Here is a 23502-nt window from a genome sequence, read left to right on the forward strand (position 1 = left end):
CTTCTTCTCCACATGGCTTTTCTTTTTTTTTTTTTTTAATTTTTTTTTTTCAACGTTTATTTTATTTTTGGGACAGAGAGAGACAGAGCATGAATGGGGGAGGGGCAGAGAGAGAGGGAGACACAGAATTGGAAACAGGCTCCAGGCTCTGAGCCATCAGCCCAGAGCCTGACTCGGGGCTCGAACTCACGGACCGCGAGATCGTGACCTGGCCGAAGTCGGACGCTTAACCGACTGCGCCACCCAGGCGCCCCTCCACATGGCTTTTCTTAAAGATCCCATTTTATTCTGTAAACTCCTTGTACTCACATTCTCTCCCCAATCCCTACTCCCCAAATTCCCCTTATTTTGATCTACTTTTACATTTTCCCATAGCAGTTATCACCTTCCACCATACTATATAATTTACTTATTTCTTACATTTATTGTTCAATGCATATTTCTTCCTCCTAGAATGTAAGCTTCATGAAGGCAGGAATTTTTATCTATTTTGTTCAGCAATGTATCCCAAGTACTAAAGACACTTCTTGGCTCATCATGGGTACTCAATATATACTTAACTATTTAAAATAAATCATGTATCAGTGAAATGTCAGCAGATTATGCCACTGTTTTTAGAAAATATGTAACATACCATATCACATTGTAACTTGACTTCAGCTGATTTTTCCTCGTATATTCAATGAAGAAAGGCACTAGCATTGTCCCGGCACACATGGATTCTGATGAATGATTTAAATTGTGGTCATAAACAGATGACTGCTTAGTTATTTCGGAGTATTAGTGGTCATGTTATAGTCGATATTTTTAGTAAGATTTCCTCTAACTCTCCCTTCCCTGTTGTAGAGGTCTTTCACTAAGGAATGTTTTAATCTAAAAATATTTCTCAAAACCAAACCATAAACTGTTAAGTTAGCCCTTTACCTACTGTAGACATACAGCTGCAAGAATGAGAGAAAGAAAGAAGTAGGAGACAGAGAGAAGCATTGAAGCATGAAACATCATGCTCACACAAGCAGGTTTCAAGATACCAGTGACAGAGGCATGAAGTCCCATATTTTGGAGATGTCCTTTTACATCATCTTAGTTTTGTGAGAAAATAATGAAACAGAGTGGACTGGGATTAAGTGATCTAATCAAACCATAGCTATATTTCCAGGATACTCTTAATATTTTGGGCTATTAGGTGAATGAGTTGTTCCAAAGTGGCCTCATTCAAGGAAACCCAGAACAATGACCAAGCACTGTAGAAAATGTGCTTGACTGGCCCCAAGTAGCTAGTGTAAGCCATAATAGAAGCCTCACATCTGTGTGCTGCTCAGGATGATGGATGGTGTAAGTGCAGCCTAATTAGTGTCTTGGGATGGACAAAGAGCTAATGCAGGAGAGTCAGCGGTTTGTAAATCTATTACCGACATCTTGGATGGATCTGACCTTTGCAGTGCCAGAGGGAGAGAAGAGAAAGATGACAATACGATACATGGTACCAAGGGCTAGCTCCAAGGAAAGTTCATACCTCATTTTGAATAAAATTTTAATGATGAACCAATAGCAGAATCCATAGGTAATCATACACTTTCTGTCTTTGATATTTTGTATTTGACTAGGATATCATATTTCACATATGTATAGAAAAATATATACCTTATTTTGGGTACCTAATTTTTTTTCTTAGAATACATATTGCTGTTTGTGTGTGTATCTGTGTGTGTATCAAACACTTCAAATAGATAAATCTCAAGGCTGTGTTAAGTTGTAAATTTTAATTGCTATTAATCATCTCAAAGTCTGTTTCTTGGGTTAAAAATACTATGTTTTCCATTTGAGCCATGAAGTAAATGCTTTCATTAACCCTGTTGCGAGGACTCACCAGACCAGAGTTCTAATCCCAGCTTTATCACTTACCAACTAGATGACCATGGACAAATTACTAGCCTCATTGAGTTTCAGCTTCTTCTTTCATCACAAAGGGGGAATAATACCCCATAAAGCTCTTGTGAGAGTTCAATGAGATAACATATAGTTTGTAAATTTTAGTTCTTTTCCATCCCATTCTTAGTGCCTTTTGTAACTTCACTGTTTCCTTCACCATATGTCCATACAGAAGGGTATATTGTTCTGCCCTGTTATGGTTGAGAGAATATTTTTAAAAATTAGTGATGAATCCAAACACCTGAACATGAGATCTTCACCCATGAATTTCCAATTCATTCCTTTTCACACTGAATATAGTTTAATTTACATCACTTTGAATATATTTAAATTCACATCAATTCTTTATTAGGTAAAAATAAATTGTTACTCTTCTTTCTTCCTCTTACACGGAGATACCTCTCAGACAAAAGGAAAGACTTGGGGGTTAATAATGTGACTCTGTAAAGGATGGGGCAGGGTAAACACATTACAAATCGCAGTGAATTGTTGGTCACTGTCACCTATTCTTGTACACGTTCAGAAGTTTCTTGAAGCCATTTCACCATTTCATGTCTCTCTTACTGGCTCACACAATCCCCTGGCCTCTGTCTATATGTAGAGCAGTTAGAAATTATTTATCTAGGCAGACTCAGCTCATTTGCTGCCCTTCACCAACAGTTTCTTGCCTGCTACACGTCCCCACCTCTGCTGCCACCCTCCCTAGAAGAGATCATTTCCTCTATGCTGCTCTATTTTACCTTAGGCATCTTCTACTATGGTTCTTCTAAGCATGGTTTGACTTGCTATTTGTCTTTGTTCACTAGATTCTAGATCCCAGTGCCCACTGCCACAAGCAGTGTTTCATCCTCTTGGAGACATTCACCTATGGGTGTTTCTCACCACAGAGCTAGTCACTGCCAGATCTCGGGTCAGGACCTCCCGCCCTGGCCCCGATCTAATTCTAGTGAGCTGCCTACAACTGATACTGTGTACTTTTATTATATATGTAGTAATGCATTGTAGCAGTTTGGAATCAAATTATCTGATTGTGCATCCTAACTTTAACAACTTGCCCTTCGGTTGATTACTTATGACTTGATTTTGAGCAAGTTACTTCTCTGTACCTCAACTGTCTCATCTCTAAAATGAGATGATGGTAATGCCTCTTTGTAGGGATATTATAAAGTTTAAATGGGGCATCCAGGGGCACCTGGGTGGCTCAGTTGAGCCTTTGACTCTTGGTTTGAGCTCAGGTCATGATCCCAAGGTTGTGGGATCCACACTGAGCATGAAGCCTGCTTAAGATTCTCTCTCTTCCTCTGCCCTTCCTCTGCTTGTGCACTTTCTCTCTCTCTCTCTGCCCTCTCCTCCCCGCTCATTTTCTCTCTCTTTCTAAAATAAAAAATAAAATAAAATAAAAATAAATAGGACATCCATATGCCTAGAACAGAGCTTGTCACATAGGAAACGTTCAATCAATGTTAGATATCATTATAGTTAAGGAATAATACTAATCTAAATGACTTGAGTAGGAAACTAACAGTCAGTAGATCTAATATCTCTGTTTATAGTGTTCTCAGGAAAGATGGCCAACATGAATGATCACCATCCATTTATAAGCAAATTAATGTGCAGGCTTAAAACAGTTAAATTTGTTTTGAGAAAAAGCTCTGAAAGTCTTCTCTTCTTATAAATTCTCCCTGAATCTCATGTCTTAAGAAACAGAGATTATACATCTACTGAGAAAGAGAAGTCATATGTTACGAATTTCCCATTTATTTTTCAAAATGTAAATGATTTCCTTGAGGACACCACTCTGTGGGCCTGTACTAATTTCTATGGCACTCTTATATTAGTTTCCATGCCTCTGAATTGATACTAATTTGTAAAACCTTGGTGCAGTGTTTTAACTCTTTCTCCTCTAAAACACCAAAATTCCCTTCACAGGCATTAGGTCACAGAGTCAAGGGAAAGAAGCATCTAAGGACTCACAGGGAATATTGCTCAAAGAGTTAAGGGGTTAGCTTTTTCACTAATTGGCTAATTCACTTATTGTCCTTTGACTTCACACATTGTGGGATCAAATCCATTAGAAGTATATTAGATCGACTTGCCAAGGAATATGAATTTTTCTTAATCCTTTATCCTTTTCAAGTAAATTAATAATGAATGTCCCATCACCAAAATTATAGCTCACTCGAGGTTATTTTTACCATACTGAACTATTTTTGTAGTATATCTAGGCAATTGGAAATTGGAAAATTTTGCTGCTAAGGGGATTTTCATGCAAAGTTTAATAATTCAACTACCTGTACCCCTGGGCAAAATAAATAGCTAGCTGACTGCTTGTTGGCAAAGTCACAGCCAATTATATTATTTGAAACTTTAAATGCTCCTCCCTTTTCTCTGAACATGCTGGAATTATCTGTAGGAGAGCAAGGGGTTCAGGGCAATGTTAGGGCATTGTTTCATTATCTTATGTGCATTTTCTTCTTGGAGACCTGTTTAAGTTTGGTAATTAGTGGGTTTTTTAAGTTATTTATTTTGAGAGAGAGAGAGCATGAGCAGGGGAGGGGGAGAGAGAGAGAGAGAGAGAGAGAGAGAGAGAGAGAGAGAAAGAGAGAGAGAGAGAGAGAGAGAGAAATCCCAAGCAGAGAGAATCTGATGGGTGTCTCAAACTCACTGATTGTGAGATCATGACTGGAGTTCAAGAGTTGAGTGCTTAACCAACTGAGCCACCCAGGTGCCCCATCATTTCTTTTTTCTTTCTTTCTTTTTTTTTTTTTTTTTTTTAACTTTTTGTCTTAGGAAGGAAGAAAACAAGAGAAGCAAAACCATTGTAAGTGGGCTACTATTATTTTCCCCAATTCTATACAGTAACTCTAGTACCAGATGTTAGATGGGAAGGGTTAATCCTCTAAGCTTTAAGCACAGCTAAATAAATTATCTGGAATATCTATTCAGTATGAACACCAAAGAGCTAGACTAATGGCTAAGAGCTAAGCTAATGATAGAGTATTGAACTTCACCAACTAGTTCCTTTCAATTTATTCTTTTTTTGAGCACCGATTTTCAAAGAAGCATTGTTCTAGTCAGTCACGATGCCTCAGTGAATAAAATTGCCAAAGATCTCTGCCATTGTGGGTCAGATTCCACTGCAGGGATTGGAAACAAGATAGGGAAATGGACAATATGACAGATTTAATAAATAATTCTTTGGGTATGCTAGAAAGTGTTGCACACTATGGAAAAAGGAGACCAGGAAAAGATGATTCTGGAGTAGGGGGAGAGGTTGCAACTTAGAGTGTTTTGGGGTGAAATAGTAGTGCCACAGAAATGGTGCAGGGTACACTCGTGGGGGTGCGTCCAGGGGTTGGGAAAATGCAGTTGCATATATCTCTATTCTCAGCATCAAAGACTTGTCTAATATTAAAATATATATGTCATTCTTTCCTTCTCCCACCTGTCGTGCAATTCCTGGCCTTGTGTCTCAGTGCTAGAGCTGAAATAAATTATAGAGGCAATGATATGGCTGGGCTCTCAGATCCTATGACAGCTTGCCTGATTTAAGCTCTGTGGGTAGCATATTTCCTATTAGTTGTCCCAATTCACAGTGGATGGAGAAAGAATGCATCAAGTGAGGCATGCAGTTCAATTCAACAAACGTTTATTAGTACCTCTTATTTGCCTGGAAAGGCTTTATTCAATTTAAGTGATACAAAGATGCAGAAGTTCTTATCGAGCTTTCAACTGTGTTGTAAGACAAACCACAGATAAATGAATATCTGGTGGAAAAAAAAATGAGGCAGATGTTGTGTGTAGAAGGTAAATTCACTGTAATCTGGAGGTGGGCCAGGGCTTTCTGGAAGTGAGACCAAGGTTAGACCTTTGTAAGTTTGAGTGTGGTGGTGATGCAGGAGGAAGTTAACTGGGAAGGGGGCAAGGGCATCCTATGAAGACACAGAGGCAGAAAGGTCAGTGCTCCTGGGATGGTTAAGGGAGAGTAGACTGGCCGGGCGTGTTTTATGATTAGGAGTAATTACTTACTAGACTAATATAAGGATCTTCACCCTCCAAAGTCTTAGATGGGGGGGGGGGGGGTGTCACCTCTATTGCGCAGACTGTTGTAGGCTACCTAGAGACACGAGCAGGACCAGAGGAGTCCAGTTACAGAGCTGATTCTATTACCTTTCACCTTAGAAAGGAAAATGAAGACCAGAGATAATTACTTCAATTACACATTACATCCTACTAGTCTAAAAGTATGACCTCACTTCTTTCTCTCACTATGGTCATGGACAGACTTTGGGCTTGAGTCGACAGAAAGTTTAAACACAGGGATCGAGCTGGAGAAAGGGGAAAGGGAAAGGAAAAGAGGAAAGCTGTCAGAAAGGAGTCACCCGCAAGGCAGGGTCCCCAGCAGGTGCTTTGGGAATGCTTCCCCAGGCAGCCCACGGTGCTCGCAAACTCAGCAAGGGTAAGATACCACCGAATTCTCTATTCGTATGGGCAGCCCTGGGCACCCTTGGGCCAGCAGCGAGCCCTGTCCACGTGCAGAGGAGGGACTAGGGTGGGTCTTAAGGTCCTGTGGTTCCTCTGGTCAGGCCCAAATTTATCCCTCCCCACCCAGCCCCGGGTCTTAGACGGGCTCTCACTAAGAACCGCCGCTAGACGCCCCCCTCGGAGGAGCCAGCCCCCCTCGGAGCAGCCAGCCCCCCTCGCAGCCGCCGCGAAGACCCGGAGAAGTGGAATCCACTTTGAAACTCCGTGCGGCGCGAGGGCCAGCGCTGGGCATGCTCAGTTGGCGCGGCGCGTCTGGCTGCTGCTGGCTCTGCGCTGGCCCCGCGCGGAGGGCTCCGGGGCTGGCGCGGGAGTCCACCCCGCCTTCTCCGCGGCGGCTGCGGGCTTCCAGAAGGCCGAGCAGCAGCCGCCGCCGAGCGCCTCGCCCCTGCCCTGCTCCGCCCCCCTCCTAGCCGCCTCCTACTCATCCTCCCTCTCGCCCTCTCTTCGGGAGGCGAAGCTGGTGCTGGCTTCTGTCGGCGCCACAGACCTCTGCGAGCCCAGCCAGGACCTGAGAATGAAACCCGGAGACCAGAGGACCCTTGGCGGTGGCTCTTTCTAATAACACTTTGCCTGAAGTGGGGTCGTGGCGGAGTTCCCCCTCCACCGCTCAATGCAAGCACTATGCGGACAGCAGTCTGCCTCCCTGCGCTGTGCCTGCTTCTTAATCTTCACGCTGCAGGTAAGGGGTGGCGGGGCGTAGAGCTGGAGCTGTGTATGAGATGGGAAAATGCACATGCTTGAGGACTCTAGGAAAAGCTTGCCTCGCCGAGAAAGCTGTAGAAAGGCAAAGCAGGACAGTACGGAGAGGCAAGGGGTGAGGGAGTTGTGCACCTGTTGGAAGACTGAGGCGGAAAACTTAAGCTAAAATCAGCTCTCGATTTTTCCTTACCTGGTACGAATCGTAGTGAACATTTTGAATATGAACACAGGTTTGCTTCCCCTCCATCTAGACTCCCTCCCTAATCCTGTCTCTAGGCTATGCACTTGACTGTCAATTTTTCAGGAGACAGACAAGACATCCTGCTGAATGTAACCTTTTCTACTGCAGCGGCTACATCCTAAGGTCCCTGGGCTTAGCAAGAGCTCGCAGGGATGCATTGGCTGTAACCTGAAGGACCACATCTCCGCCCAAAAGATCGAAATACATGGTTCACGTTAATGATGCCGCTCCAGGCTCCTTTGGCCCCTGCTCTTGTCACTCGAATTTTCTAAGCCAATAAGAAGAAGGAAAGGTTTAAAATAGGGCCCCCTCTTCTCTTTCAGCATCATGGTCAGCGTCTGAGGGCACCAAACAAAAACCTTTAATCACAGTTTCAAGGCTGACAACGCCAGGGTAGGCACTGTCCCTGGGACAGATTTGGGGAGGACCGGCCAAGAGTGACAGTGAGACTGCGCCCAAATATAAACATATTTGACATCAGAACCAATATTAGATTTCATATGGGAGCAAACCTTAGAGGGTACCTGGGGAATTTTATATGCAATGCCACTACAGATCCTGCTTTTTGGATACATGCAGTCTCTGTGTAATGCAAGGACTTGCTGGACTGAATCCTTTATCATTTTTACACACACGTACCAAAATAGAATATGGCAGAGAGATTTTTGGGCACCCTACTGCGACAGCAGTTGTCCATGCAGTAGTCCTGTAGCAACCAAAGACTAGATATTTCCCCCGAGTTCTCTTGTCACCCAATCACACATACTCATTCATTCCTTCGCCTAACATTTATTGAGCATGTATTATATCCCAGGGATAATGAATAAAAATAATGGCTGCAAAATCACAATTCTTGTGGTATCTTTTAAAAAGAGTGGGTGAGTTCCTTTCCTATGTGTGCAATAATGCAAGTAAAATATGGTACTTCCTCATTTCTAGCTTGTGCTTTTTTAATGTATTGTGAACCTCTTCAACAAGTAATACATGAGAATATTAAGGCTGTAGTTAAGTACACATGTTAATTGTTATAATTATGATGCTTTATTGTGAAAATTTCAATAGTTCTTTGGCACCTTTTAAAAACTAGCAAATAGGGGCGCCTGGGTGGCGCAGTCGGTTAAGCGTCCGACTTCAGCCAGGTCACGATCTCGCGGTCCGTGAGTTCGAGCCCCGCGTCGGACTCTGGGCTGATGGCTCAGAGCCTGGAGCCTGTTTCCAGTTCTGTGTCTCCCTCTCTCTCTGCCCCTCCCCCGTTCATGCTCTGTCTCTCTCTGTGAGTTCGAGCCCCGCGTCGGGCTCTGGGCTGATGGTTCAGAGCCTGGAGCCTGTTTCCAGTTCTGTGTCTCCCTCTCTCTCTGCCCCTCCCCCGTTCATGCTCTGTCTCTCTCTGTCCCAAAAATAAATAAATGTTGAAAAAAAAAATTAAAAAAAAACAAAAAAAAAACTAGCAAATAGCTTTGACTTGGTCATTAAGTTATTTGCAAACAGCTGTACTGCATCATTTTATTACTACGTACAGTTGTTTAATGTTGAAATTTGGGATGAAAATATGCACATTGGGTTGAGTTTTATTTACATTATTATGTTTAATGATAGCACTGATACAAACATCCATTGCCAAAAAAAATTTTTTTAAAGAAAAAGCCTCAGTTCTTACCAAGTTTAAGAATGATTTAGCTGATCTATCAAAAATGTCAGTGTAGTCATTCTTGAAAACTAATATATAAGAAATTCTAAAGATTACACTTAATGTATCTTGAGTAATTATAGCTTCAAAGTTATAAATAAACTTCAGTCTAGGCAGGTGGAAAACATTTCTAAATTTATTGTAGGTGAACATTTGGGATGAGGAAAGTAGAGGATTTTGTTGATCAAAGGGGAAACCTAGAAGTCTGTAGCCCTAGATTATACCTGGAGCTCTGCCAAAGGGTGTATTACCAGAGACAAGCCTGTCCACCTCTACTTTGACTTCTTAAGTTGAAAAAAAAAAAATTCAACCAATTTGAAATTGATAAGGCAATGCATTGTTGGCCTATCATTTTCATATTTCAATTGCAAGATGCTATATAGAAATTAATTGTATTCATATTTAATATAGTGCTTTTGATAGGTGTTTTTTCACAGCAGATTGCAAGTTTAATAGTGTAGCTGTCTTGCCAGTTTCATTTTGAATGCATTTTAATTTTAAACAGCAATTTGTGGGTCACAAGCTGTCATCAGATTAAAATTCATCACAGTTATCTAATAACATTATTAGGACTTTCATTGGAACTGAAACACATATTTTTTGATCTAGCTCCTGTAGATTTGAGTAATAAGAAAGCGAATGGGTGGGAGACAAAGAGCAAGAAGTCATTGTTAAGTGAGTTTGTTTCTTTTACAGAACGCTTTCCTCTCAGGATAGAAGCGAGGCTTATAAAGGAGGGAAAAGAATTCTCTTTTTTCGCCCTCTTTACTGAAAAGCTAACTGGTCCATTTTGGTTATGCCCTGGGTGCCAACAGCTACTTCATGCTGGTGGAACTGATAACATATTAGAACCGTTTAGGGATGGGAGGAATTGGCTGACAGGATGTGAGTGCTCTACTCAGGCAACAAGGAACTGTTGCCTTCCAGATAATCATTCCCCTAATGATGGTAGCCAACTGTTTTCAACTTCAGTGCCATCTCCAATTATTTGGTCATGATTACCTAAGACACTATGCAAAATAATAAGCAAGCAAGAAAATAATAAATAAATAAATAAATAAATAAATAAATAAATAAATAAATAAATTCTGACCAACCCTGAGTTTTAACTGGCTTAATAGGGAAAAGTACTGTGGTCTCTTTGTAGTGTCCGTGGGAACAAAACGATGATGAGAGGTACAATACTGTGTAATTAACATCTTTAGGTAAAATAATTCTAATAAATTACTGAGTATAGAGCTTGTTAAATAACTCAGTTTCAACTTTTTCTATGGCAGCTCATTTTCCTAGATCTCCCTAACAAGGAAAGTTGTAGTTATTGTCTATCCAACTGCTTACTATTCGGGTAAGAAAACTAAGATCCAGTAAATGGTAGACAGTATTTACTTTAAATAGTAAATGTAACTATTTAACAGTTATGCCAGTGAACAGCATAGTCAAGATGAAAACGCATGTGTTCAGACCTGTGACTGTATATTGTATGAAATCATACAGTAGGAAAGGCCACCATTGAGTTAGTGGCCACCATTGAGTTAAGGCCACCATTGAGTTAGTCAAATCCTTTTTACCTAGATGTACTCATTCTTTACTCCTTCTATGAACCAATGTGATACATAAACTCCAGTTGAAAAGACTACTTCAGGAATATCCAAGAAAGTGTGCCCCAATAATATGGATGGTACCCCAAGATTTACAGAAAGCTTATTTTTTCCTTGGCTTTTCTCTTTCTTTGCCCAAAAACCTATGTTCTGTTTCAGGAGATGATATTTATTGAGTAGTGTTTTACTTACAAAGGAGTGAAGGTCTTAGGCTGTTAAAAATTCTCATGTGAAAGCTTTATTGTTTCTAGTGAATGTTTTGCTAAAAACCACAACCACAACCACAACAACAACAACAACAAAACAGAACGTAATTTCAATGCATTTCTCTCTCTCTAAGCTCTGGAAAAGGTTCTTTCAAACGTTCACGTTGTTCTTACTGTTGAGCATTCCGGACAGCACCGAAGACTGCCTTCGATGTATCTTCTGAAGATACAGCTTCACTCTCAGAGAAATGCACAGTCAATTTCTCTAGTCTTTGAGAAAGAAGGATTCCTATGGTGAGGCCAGGAGGATCAGGGAAATCATTTGCAGAGGCACCACCTTCAAAAGAAAGGGTAGATTGATAGGAAAATAATACATTATTCTTTAAGATTTTAAGATGTCTTTTCTCAGTGAACTCCAGAATTTGTTTTTCCTGTTCAAAATCGCTCAACACAACCCTTACAATGGCCCAGGTTCTACCATATTCTCTTCTCCCATTATCTCCTTGATATCATCTCTCACTACTGTCCTCTTTTTTGTCTGTCTTCAGCCACATTGGTCTCCTTGCTATGCCAAGAAGATGCCAGGCACTTGCCCACCTCATTTGTTTTGCATTTTTCTTTGCCTGAAACACTCCACGAGTGCAAAACACTCTTTGCACAAAACACTCTTTCCATCTCTGGCTTAATCCCTTCATTTTAGCCTTCTACTCAAATGTTACTTTCTCAGGAAGGCCCTCACTAACTATCCTATTTAATATTTATTTCATCTTCTCCCCCCAAAAAACTTCAATACCTTTTCCTGCTTTACTTTTTTCCCCAGAGGTTTTTCACCAGTTTCCATATCATATATTTAACTTATTTGTTTTGTTTACTGTGATTCCTCCTTTCCCCTTTGAAATGTAAGCTCCTTAAAGACAAAGGTATTTGTCTGTTTTGTTTACTGCTGTATTTATTGCAGTTCCTGCCCAGCCTAGCACCTGGGGGCGGTGCCTGGCATAAAAGCTACTAAAGACTTAAATTATATTGAATAAATAGAAACAACACAGTGATATTTTTGGTCTCTCTCTTTTGCATTTAACTGCTTCTTGGCACCCATGCAAGACACACTTAGTCAACTTAGCCACTTCTAGAATGGACTTCAACAGAGCTCATTTATCCAACACTCAGGTTTCTCCCTAGGACCTCACATGCCCAGGGGACATACTATCTCAAACAGACTTTTCCAGCATTGTGAACTTAAGAACAATATGGATGGGCTTGCAAGAGACCAGAACTGCAGATCAACTCCTTCAAATTGATTACCAGATGCTATACAGCTCAAATACCTTGCTGGTTCCGCTATATTTTCACTTCTTAGTGAAATGCCTTATACATACATGTAGGAATGGCTATTGTGATACAAAAGGATTCATATAGCTAATTTATAAACAAGATTTAAAGCACTTGGACAAACCTGTCTACTTCTTTGGCACATCAGAAGCATATATATATATGTATACTGAACATCACACACTCCTAACACCTTGAAGATTGTGTGTTTTATTGGAGATCATACCCTGACTAGTGCCTTATAAAAATTCTGGAATGCATTATCCACACTTATCATTATCTTTTTTGTTTCTCATCTGTTTCTCTACCAACTCCAATCCTCATCTTATTGTCCCATTTATGATATGTTGAACATAATTAAGTTATCTTCTTCTTACCAATGAATATTTACATCATTTATCTAATTTTGTCTCTTTCTGAATTTGAGAATTCTCCTCACTGATTTCCATTGGATAGCCACTACTTTCTAGCTTCCCTCTTATCTCTCAAGCCATTCCTCAGTTTCTACTTTTAGGTCTTCCTCTGAGTAGTATTTAATGGTTAGCACTTTCTAGAATTTATGTGTCTACTTTTATTTCCCTCTCTGTACAATATCCCTGGATGATTATATTCAAATCTACATATCAAAGATTCCTAAATCCATATTTTAATTTCATATATTTCTCCTGAATATCAGTCATGTAGTTATAATTGCCTAGGAGTCATGGAATATCCCACAAACACCTTATATTTATCTATTAGCATTCAGTGCTTCCCATCACAATTGCTCTTATTTCTGTATTTCCTATCATTGTGAATAACACCAAGATCCCCCACGATCACCCAAGCTGGAAATTAATAACTCATCCTGTGCCCTCCCTCCTTTACTGTGTTCATCTGAAGGGTCACCAAGTCTTCTCCACTCTCCATGTTCACATCACTGCCTTGGGGTAGGTCCTTATTTCTCATATAGTATCTTACAATACAATCCTCTTATCACATCCATCCCTCATAATAATGTCAGAGGTAAAACTTGAAAAAAAAAGCATATCTGATCATGTTCTCCCCTTGTACAATTCTTTAATACAGCTATTTTCTTTTCTCTTAAAATAAAACCCAAATTCATTAGCAGGGCAAAGTCTTCCACCCTCAGGTCTTGGCTAATTCCATTCTTATTTCCTGTCATGGCAGCCATCTTTGCACACTATTATCACACTAAGACCAAATTTCTTTTGGTTTGCCATGCCTTTCATACTTTTCACATATTGGTCCATTTATCTTAACTACCCATCTCTGCTTCTTTTTCTAGACGACTCTTCCTCCCATTTCAAATCTTCGTCAGGCATTGCCTACTTTGAGAATCCTTCCTTTGATATCCCACATCGTTCAAGTAACTTTCCTGGGTTTTCCTTTGGGGCCCTGTATATTCTTCTGTTATTGTACTTAGCCTGTATATTGAAGCTTTTTGAGGATAATAATGGAATTGTAGCTTCTATACCATTTCCTAGAACTTGTTGCCTAGTATGCCATCAATGAATGTCCAATGAATGAATAAACGCATTCAGGATGTATTAGGCAAAATATATTATAATAAATTAAATTAAAGAGATTACATCTTATCTTCATAACTGTGAAGAGTAGAATTGATTTTACTATTGTTCCCTCAATCCAATTTACATTGATTAGTTACAAAGAAATGAAATGGGACAGAAAAGCTTTCATTTAAACATAGTTTGTAGGATAAGTTTGTGCACCCTGGGCATGATGATGGTTGTAGTGGAGTTGTATGTTGCACTCCTCTTAGTTAGACATTCCTAAATGAGTTTCTTATACTACTTCAGGATGGGAATGAGATGAATGTCTTTATTTTAAATAGATCAAGGAATTAGATAAGACACATAGCGTGAGAGTTATGAACTAAGGAATAGATCCAGAACTCCTAATTTTGATTACTGATTGGTTATCATCTATCGTGCAATAACAAATATGAGTCACTTAACACATTCAAAATCAAGCGAAGTGTGAGTTAGTGGGTTCAATATATCAAGACCCCAAATAATCCAATCTTCCGCTGCTCTCTCAAACAAAAAACAAACCATCACAGAAAATTTAGGAGTATTTGAATGGCTGTGTACATTTTGTTTCTCTCTTTTAATGTGTAGCTAAAGTGTTTATGGAACCATAAAATTTTTGGATACCATACATTTTTTTCATATGGAAAAATGCTACACCTAAAGGCATGCTTATATCTGAAGAATGGAGACTAGTTTATGAATTGTAAAAAGTCACTTTTTATAAAATGATGGCTCACACATCAAAACCCATGTATTTCCATTAGTACTAATGATAATATGGCTGTCATATTTTATGGTAAGTTTATTGCTGAATCTTTTAAAAACTGTTTACAAAGTCAAATTTAAAAGGTAGAGAAAGCCATTTTTTCCCTTTAAAAGGGGATTTTGAAAGATCCTACTTGGCCCATGAATGCATTCTTCATTTTCAAAGCACTTACAAATGCTGACACATTTAGAGTAACATTGATATTTCCCAGCATAAAGGATTTTAATAGCTTTGAAAAAAATATTTAATGGTAAATTATTATTTTAAGATCAAATTTCCTAATGCTTTTTCCCCAGATAACATCTCTGTAAAGTGTCTGCTATTGCAATGATATTTGCCACAGAGTGACAATTAGCAAATTTATATTATGAACGTTATTAGCACTTTCCATTTAAATAATTTTTTACTCGTAATGGCTATCAAGACTGTCCTCATAATCAAATCTCATTTGATTTCAATTTATTAAGATGTTCGTGTCCATTAAAATTGCAGCCTCATGGACCAAAAACAAAGCAAAACTAATTGTTTACATGATGCAGCAATGTATCTGTATCTGTATTAAACGTAGATCAATATGTTTAATTATACCGAAGCAAATGCCAAGTTCAGTGAGGACATGAATCATTTTATTCCTAGTTCAGACCTGAAGCAATGTCCACGTCCTCATTTAAATGTGCACAATGGATTAAGGCAGCCCTTAACTACTGATCCTTGGAAAAGAGCACAAAATGAACACAGAATAAGAGTGTCTCACCAGCCTGTACAGCAACATGTACAGAGCAAGACTCTACTGCTCTTCTTTCACTATAGTAACGCCCCAACTCCTGATGGACCCTGGAGGGGAATTCAAGCACTATGCATAACTGAACAGAGCCAACTCCAATCACTGGGTTACTGGGAAAGATGCTCCATACAAAGAATGCTGTACATAATATGGTGAGTTAGCTTTAAAGCCCATCAATCCACTAACATGTGGTGTGGTTTTAAATTATATGCAGCTTACTTGCTTTGCCTTGTTGATTCAAGACAGTATTTTTATTCTCCCTGGAAGAAAATAAAATAGCTTAAAGAGAGAAGTAAAGAGAAAATTAAAATAAAGGGGAAAATGCCATATTTTTAGATAACCTTTAACAGAATACCATAGTAGTTAAGAGCATGATATTGTGATCGGGTTCAAATCCACACACGATCACTTTCTAGCTCTGTAACTTAGGGCAAGTTACTTGATCTTTCTAAGTCTCAATTTCCTCTTTTTAAAATGGAGGTTATATATTATACAACTGTACAGTTGTGTATTAAATAGGATATTGTATGCTAACTACACTTAGTAAGTGCCATTTAAGTGCCAAGTATTATTTGATTAGGGGTAGGAGAGGTCGGGTGACAAATGATTAACTGGTATCTTGGAGCACTTTCTACTCCCGGTAAGAATAGTTGTTAATTGCGTGGTCCTCCCCTAGTAGAGGTTTATTTTTCAAAGAATTATGACAGAGCAGTGCCTTAGACCAGTGATATTAATTTCAAATGATGGAGGAAGGGACTAATAATGGAATGGAAGTGTTGACTTAAGGGCCTACCAAGTGTCTCCAAATCTCTATCTAACTGTAGGCAGGGGGGACCAGGCAGGGGTCTCTTCAAGTGGCCACTGGACCTTGTTCTCCACCCTCCTCCTGCCCCTATATCCAGACATTTACATCTCTGTAATATCATTACTATGGCAATATTTTAATTTTCTAATGTTCATTTTGTTTGTTCTAATGTTCATTTTGCTATGTTTTAATATAATTCTTAATCTACTGCGAGAATTATTCTTAAAACAGACATGTATTTTCTTCTTTGTCTTGCTATTGGATCCCACCTTTCAAATCATCTGGAGGACTCTACTATAAAAATGATGGAAATAATTTATAATCTCTGTAACTATTTGTAAGTAATATTTTAGCTGTTTGCATAACAATAACTGAAGTATAAAAGTTAGATTTTACAAATGCACTGCTTCATTACTCAGTAAGTACATGTGGAACTCAATTCCTATGATTTCTTCAGAGAGTAGTATTTCTCAGTCTTCCAGCCACATGATCATTTTTCTGTACTTCTGAATTTCCCCAGAAAGCATATCTTGATGAAGTTCTCTTAATGGCTGTGTAGGATTTAAGAGATAGTAGCATTCACTCTTGTCGACCTCTCCTGCAAATATCCTTCAGCTCAGTTCTTCAGGAATGGGGGCTGGGGCGGTGGGGGCTTCTGACTGCATTTGTCTGAACTGACATAAATCTCACTTTCTCCAGCAGAGTCTGAGGCCAGTGGTCTTAACCCCATTCCTTCCTTGTGACTTATGTCTAGTCACATTGTCCCAAAGGGCACTGTCCTAACTGTATTATGCTGTACTCTAACATGCATTTATCAGATGAAAAATAACTCTATTAAAGCTGGGCAGAAATCAAGAAACATGAAACTCGTTCATTGTAATTTTGCCACCGGCACATAGCACACAGTGGATTTTTCCTGAAATGACAGTCAGTCCTGCGACTCCCAAATAGAGTTGGTTATTGTGCAGCTCAACTTTGGGTGGATAAGATAAAGAGGAAGAAGTAAGTAGTTACAGTGGGTTGGAAGTAGGAGCAGGAACTACATCTTCTAATGGAATATTTCAAGAAATATGAAGGAGTGTTTATATCAAAGAACATACAGAAAAAGTTTACAAGATGCCTTAATTAAAATCATTAGGATTCAGGTTCTCTCCTACATAGAGAAGAATAGAGCCAGCTCTATGAGATAGACTAATTACTTTGGTATTTAAAAAAATTTTTAGATATACTAGACACATCACTGGTCAAACATGTGAAACATTTAAATAGTCTTTTAGAGAATGACATAGCACTTCCTTGTGGGATTATGTTTTCACATCATAGATACCCGTGCTTAGACCAGATTTTAGGAAAACCATTCCTGGAAAGAAGTGTTCCTTCAGTGACAAGCTCATCCAAGCCTTTTGTTTAACAGGGGCCATAATGGTTTATAATTTTTATAAATTCCATAGTTATCTTGTAGAAACTCTCATTTTGTTATTTTTATTTTTTTACTTTTTATCACATAATTGCTCATTTGAAGATGAACCTTTTTTTTTTTGTTTTTGGTCAAATTTGTTGTCTGCTGTCAGGCTACAAAACCAAATAAATGTTGTACATATAAATACATACATACATGTATGTTGTTAGAATGTAACTAAGACACGCAAACTGAATTTTATAAAACTGACTTTATAGATAAACAGGGCCATATGTACTCTTTCAAAACACTGGTGTAACTTTCCATGAAAACACTGGTAGGAGTGATCATATGTTAGAGCTGGGAGGTTATCCTAAAAGACATCAGCTGTCACATCTGGGGGGCACTGCAGTGTTCATCAGGAAGAGTCAGGGTTATTATGGTGGTCCTTGTAACTGGAGATTAGTACTGTAGTGACATCTTGGGTTAACCATTACCAATAGAATTGCAGAACAGCTGAGAGAATAGTTTAAATGTTAGCCTCCTTACATCCAAGGATATCGTTTCTGGAAATCACTGCTCCTATAAGTTCCCAGAGGCTCTTTTATTGTACTTGGTCTATTGATCTAATTGATTAGACCCAGAGAGAAGTAGTTGTCAGTCATAGTACACATCAGACATTTGGAAAAGAACAGTGGCAACGGTGTATGACACACTGACTGGTGGGAAAAAAAAAAAACTTGAACTAAGTGAAAAACAGTCTTTTGAGTCTGATACATGAATGTTAGTGATATGCATATAATTTTGTTCTTTCTGGAAAAAATCAAAATCATGGGAAAACATAAACTGAAACTTGACTACAGTCTGGACATTTATTGTCTTAAATTTAAAATAAATGTAAAAAAATCACAAATTTCAGAGGATACAAAGTAATACATTATAAAGGATCACTATCCGTACCTTGTATATACATAAGTTGCATTCTTTAAGGGAGGGTTTTGAAGATGTCCCAAGAGGATATATGGAGGAAAGCAAATTTCATTAAGGGGAACTGGAGGCTAACAGCAATCTTAGCTATCTTAGATGAAGCAAAAACATAACAGTAATATAATTCATTACATCAGAAAAAAAATTAGAAAAGTGAGTATAACTGTAAAGCTTTAGGTGTAACCTTTTTTATTTTCCTTATGGAAAGTAAGTGTACTTCTTTATTGTACATATGGAAAAACTTATCTCTTGAGAAAAAAGTCAGAATCATGCAAGATCCAATTGAGTTGGGGCTTCTCTTTTACTGAAGTACAGTGCATTCTAATCTAGTCATAGATATACCAGAAGCATTTTCATTCTCTGAGGAGAAAACTGAGGCTCAGCTGTGAGGAGACTTGTTCAGGCTTACATAGATGGAGGTAGGGGTGTTGCAACTAGGATCTAGGTCCCTTACCTCCTGGTCCATTGCTTTTTTAAGAAGTATGTTTCTTTCCTTTCTGGCTATCATTGGTAGGCATCTTCTATATAGACTTTCATTGGTACTCCTGTGTATTTTTAACATTTTCCTGAGAGGCGTTTACAAATCAGATGAGAGCCTCATCTTTTCTCCTGTAGAAATTCCCAAGGGACTTCCCTGATGCTATCCATTTATATCTACTTTCTAGAAAGGAAAGTGCTGGCAGTGCTTTAAAAACAATGGTTATCCTTTCACAAAATGATCAGAGAACCAAGTTTCCCTTTTTTGATTGTTCACTTTTTCAGGTCTCTGAGAGAATGCTGCTTCATCCTTTTGTTCCTTTCACAGGTTACTGATTGACCCTTGCTGCTTGAGGATTTATTCTGAGATGGTGCATGCAAGGCCATTCTACCTGGTGCATCTAAGAGTTACCAACCCTGAATCTGAAATAATGGATCATAACATACTCTAACTTAACATTGTCATTTTATCCATTGTTCTTTTTAAAAAAATTGTTTAATGTTTATTTTTGAGAGAGATAGAGCACAAGTGGGGGGAGGAGCAGAGACAGAGGGAGACACAGAATCCGAAGCAGGGTCCAGGCCCTGAGCTGTCAGTACAGAGCCCAACGCGGGGCTCGAACTCACAAGCTGTGAGATCATGGCCTGAGCCGAAGTCGGACACTCAACCAACTGAGCCACCCAGGCGCCCCTATCCATTGCTCTTTGTTAAAGATCTCTTCAGAGATTACCAAGGTCATATCCAAAGTGAAATTTAAATCATGGAATTTTATGACCATCAAAACTGGCTATTTGCACATAAATGCTGTTTCAGTGATCAAACTACTTATATTTTAAATGCAGATGAGTATCTTTGAAAAGCTATTTGCTAAACATTCTGTGAGACACTCTATCCCTTAGGGGCCTGAGACAGTTACCACTGAATTCTCAGTGAAGATGAGGAATCCTACTACACATCTCAGATCTCAGATCAACTTTATCTCAAGAACTGTTTCAATCTTTCTCCATTTTTCTGAAACGTAACTATCTTTCCTCCTTTGTCCTCTCGCTTATGAGATGGCCTCACTTCTACACAGAGAAAATAGAAACCTCAGAAGATAACTTGCTCATTTTCTGCCACCAGATCCCTTAACATCCCAGCATGGCAACTTGCTTCATCAAAGTCAGCAGGAGAGAGTCTCCTAGCAACACAGAAGTGACATCTTTTTTACCTAATCAAGAAAGTAATATCCCATCACCTTTGCCATTATCTGTTAGTTAAGAGTAAGTCTAAAGTGAGATCCAGTATTAGAGTCATAAAAGGAAACAGAAAAGTATGGAACAGGGGTGCCTGGGTGGCTCCGTTGGTTTAATGTCCGAATTCATCTCAGGTCATGATCTCACAGTTTGTGGGTCTAAGCCTCACATCGGTGTCTGTGCTGACAGCTGGTAGACTGAAAGTCCCATGTGAGAAACAAGAGGATGAATCCAGTATGCAGGAGATGGACTGACCAGGAGAAAGAGCAAGGCACCTCATTCTCTGACATGGTAGTATGGTTACTCCCCATAACAGGTGCAATTAAAGGTAGAGGAGAGAGCAGTTACAAAACTTATCTATCGTTTTCTCTTACGTTTGAAACAAATGGCAAAGAGCTCTATCTCATGGTGAAGAAGCAGGGCCAGGATGAAAGGGATGAAAGTTAAAGAGTGAAGAAGTTGAAGAATCAAATGTGTGCAACTTTGAGGTGTCAAAACTCTAATTGTTAATAGATGAAAAAGAACCAAATAGTTAGCTCCTGTATTTTCTCATCATATATTCCCATTTCAAATTCTTAATCTTCAAACTTGTTTATAATCCACATTTCAGAAGTCAACTGTACTGAAAGTATAATGAAAACGAAGACAGTGTATCCTTTTAAAGTAGACTATGAAGTACAAACTCCATCTCCTTCAAAATTTCCGTTTTTCCTCTTTTGTAAAGGGTGGTGTACTGGAATCAACTGGATCACTGTAATCCCGCATGTCAAAAAAGTATTATCTTAGTAAAATAAAATAGGTGTTCTCAATAAAGTTGGCATCAATTACTCCCTAAATAACATGTCCTTATAAAGCTTCAGAATCCAAAATGCCTTGGTGCTCCAAAAACAAAAGAATATTTGATGAGACAAAATTACCATTTATAAATATCTCAATAATCAGGAAAAGAGCTGCCATTATTTACAAGTTATAGTGAATTATTTTGTTGCTGCTTTTTTTAAAATTTAAAGTTTTATTTAAAGTAATATTTAAAGCTGTTATTATAGAAAAGCTAAAATGGACAGACTTTATTTCCATCATAAATGGGAAGGAGGAATAAAAAGTGATAATTTCTAATACGCTGCCTATAAACCTAATCTTATATTGAACAACCCAATATGGAATATCGCATTTTTCAATATGTACTGTTTTCCTGATAACACTGTGAATTTTAAAAGCATACCAAGAGACCACATATGAATTATTTAAATTGAACAGTGCTATATAACAAACTTAAATAAGGAACAACATGCAAATGCTCAATATTTCAAGTGATTAAATAAATGAATGGAGTAAAATTTTGATGTACAAATACCTTTTAATCATATAATAATTTTGAGGGTGTAAACCAAAAACAGTGTAATAAAAAAAATTTAGGATTTTTCTTCCTGTGTTATTTTGAGAAAAAAACTAGCCAAGAAAATGATATATACTAAAAATGTATTTACACGTATGAATCGAAGTTAAGGTGGCTGACACCTTAACTCTGTGGAAGGGACACCACTCTGATATGAGCACCCTAATGACGTAGAGGGAGTGGGGGAGAGAAGAGAGGATGGTGTAGGCACGGAAGGCAGTGGGAAGGTGGGCTGGAGAACCCCACAGAGGTAAAAAAAAGGGGGGGGATTAAGCAGGTGATACAAACTGCTATTAGGAGCTGCAATTCTAATCCAGGAACAAATTTAGAAAGATATGTGAATCCAGAGATGGTCAAGATTTCAGTCAACAAAAACTAACCTTTTTAAATACCATAAAAATGCCATAAAAATTTGTAAATGCCATCTTATTCACTCATTTATCAAAAGCTATAAAATCACATATAATCTGAAATTGTTTCTATTTATAAAATTTAAATGCCACTTATAGTTCCTAAATCAGTTTACATAATATTTAAATATAAACACTGTATTACATATGATTTTAAGTGATATTCCCAAACTCACATTTGATGTTCAGTATGTATAATACTCCCAAGACTCTCCAGCCTCCCTACATTCAGATATTATATTTAATGACAAGAATATATGACACAGGCCAGCAACAGCAAGCAACATCAAATAAAAATAAGCTTCGCAAATGTTGCTAGATTAATGCTCCAATCTCTAAAAATTAGTATTTAATATCACCATCATCCATCTCCCTCACTTCATCTACAACACATCTTTCTATTCCAGGACACCATTTTATTTTTTCCCCTTAAAATCGTTTTTTACATTTTTTTATTTAGAGAGAGCACATGCGTGTCCATACACACACACACACACACACACACACACACACACACACACACGAGTGGGGGAAGTGCAGAGGGAGAGGGGCTGAGAAAGAGAATCTTAAGCAGGCACCACACACAGCGTGGAGCCCGATGCAGGGCTCCATCCCACAGCCCTGGGATCATGACCTGAGCTGAAATCAAGAGTCAGATGCTCAACCAACTGAGCCATTCAGGTGCCCCTAAAAAATCTTTTTTATATGAGTATAATAGACACACGATGTTACATTAGTTTCACATGTACAATGCTCACCACAAGTGAAGCTACACTTACCACACATTATTACGTTATTAAAACATTGTTGACTATATTCTCTATGCTGTGCTTTTTATTCCCATGCCTTTCTGACTTATTTCACTGAATATAATACCCTCTGGGTCTCATCCATGTTGTCTCAAATGGCAAGATCACATCCTTTTTTATGTGTAATATTCCATTTATGTATATTTGTGTATATTAAAAAATATAATATATATATGTATATGTATATAAAAAATATCTTCTTTATCCATTTGTCTATTGATGGACACTAGGTTGTTTCCATATCTTGACTATTGTAAATGATGCTGCAATAAACAAAGAGGTGCATATAAAAAAAATAAATAAAGTGAGATCCAGCTGTCAATGGGAGGGGATTATTTTAAGGATGTGAATACCAAGTGTGGATCACAGAGTGCCATCTGAAAAGTCAGTCTACCACAGTCTCTTACCTTCTTTTTCACATCTCTTCTCTTAATTTCTCTGTGCTGATTTCTGAATTGTCACCTAAATTTTTCCAATTTACTAAATCTCTGTTCAGTGGTGTCTACTCTACTGTATAACCCATACATTGCGTTTCATCAATTACCTTATTTTTTTGTTTCTATGATTTCCGCTTGGAATGAAACATGCTTATTCTCTTTTACTTAAATCCCTTACTCTTATTTTCTTCTTTTATCTCTGGGTG

General features: G+C 38.4%; 1 protein-coding gene across 1 annotated transcript in view; it reads left to right on the top strand.

Annotated features, from left to right (window-relative positions):
* The first annotated feature begins 6740 nt into the window (after positions 1 to 6740).
* The window catches only part of PTPRR (protein tyrosine phosphatase receptor type R), a 244264-nt gene continuing 227502 nt past the window's right edge, over positions 6741 to 23502 (top strand). Inside the window, 1 exon segment of the mRNA XM_025926367.2 lies at positions 6741 to 7156. Within this exon segment, the coding sequence (XP_025782152.2) occupies positions 7099 to 7156 (58 nt within the window). The 5' untranslated portion in view covers positions 6741 to 7098.

The sequence above is a fragment of the Puma concolor genome, chromosome B4 (genome assembly GCF_028749965.1).
Source record: "Puma concolor isolate L17-30 chromosome B4, mPumCon1.1.hap2, whole genome shotgun sequence".
NCBI lineage: Eukaryota > Metazoa > Chordata > Mammalia > Carnivora > Felidae > Puma > Puma concolor.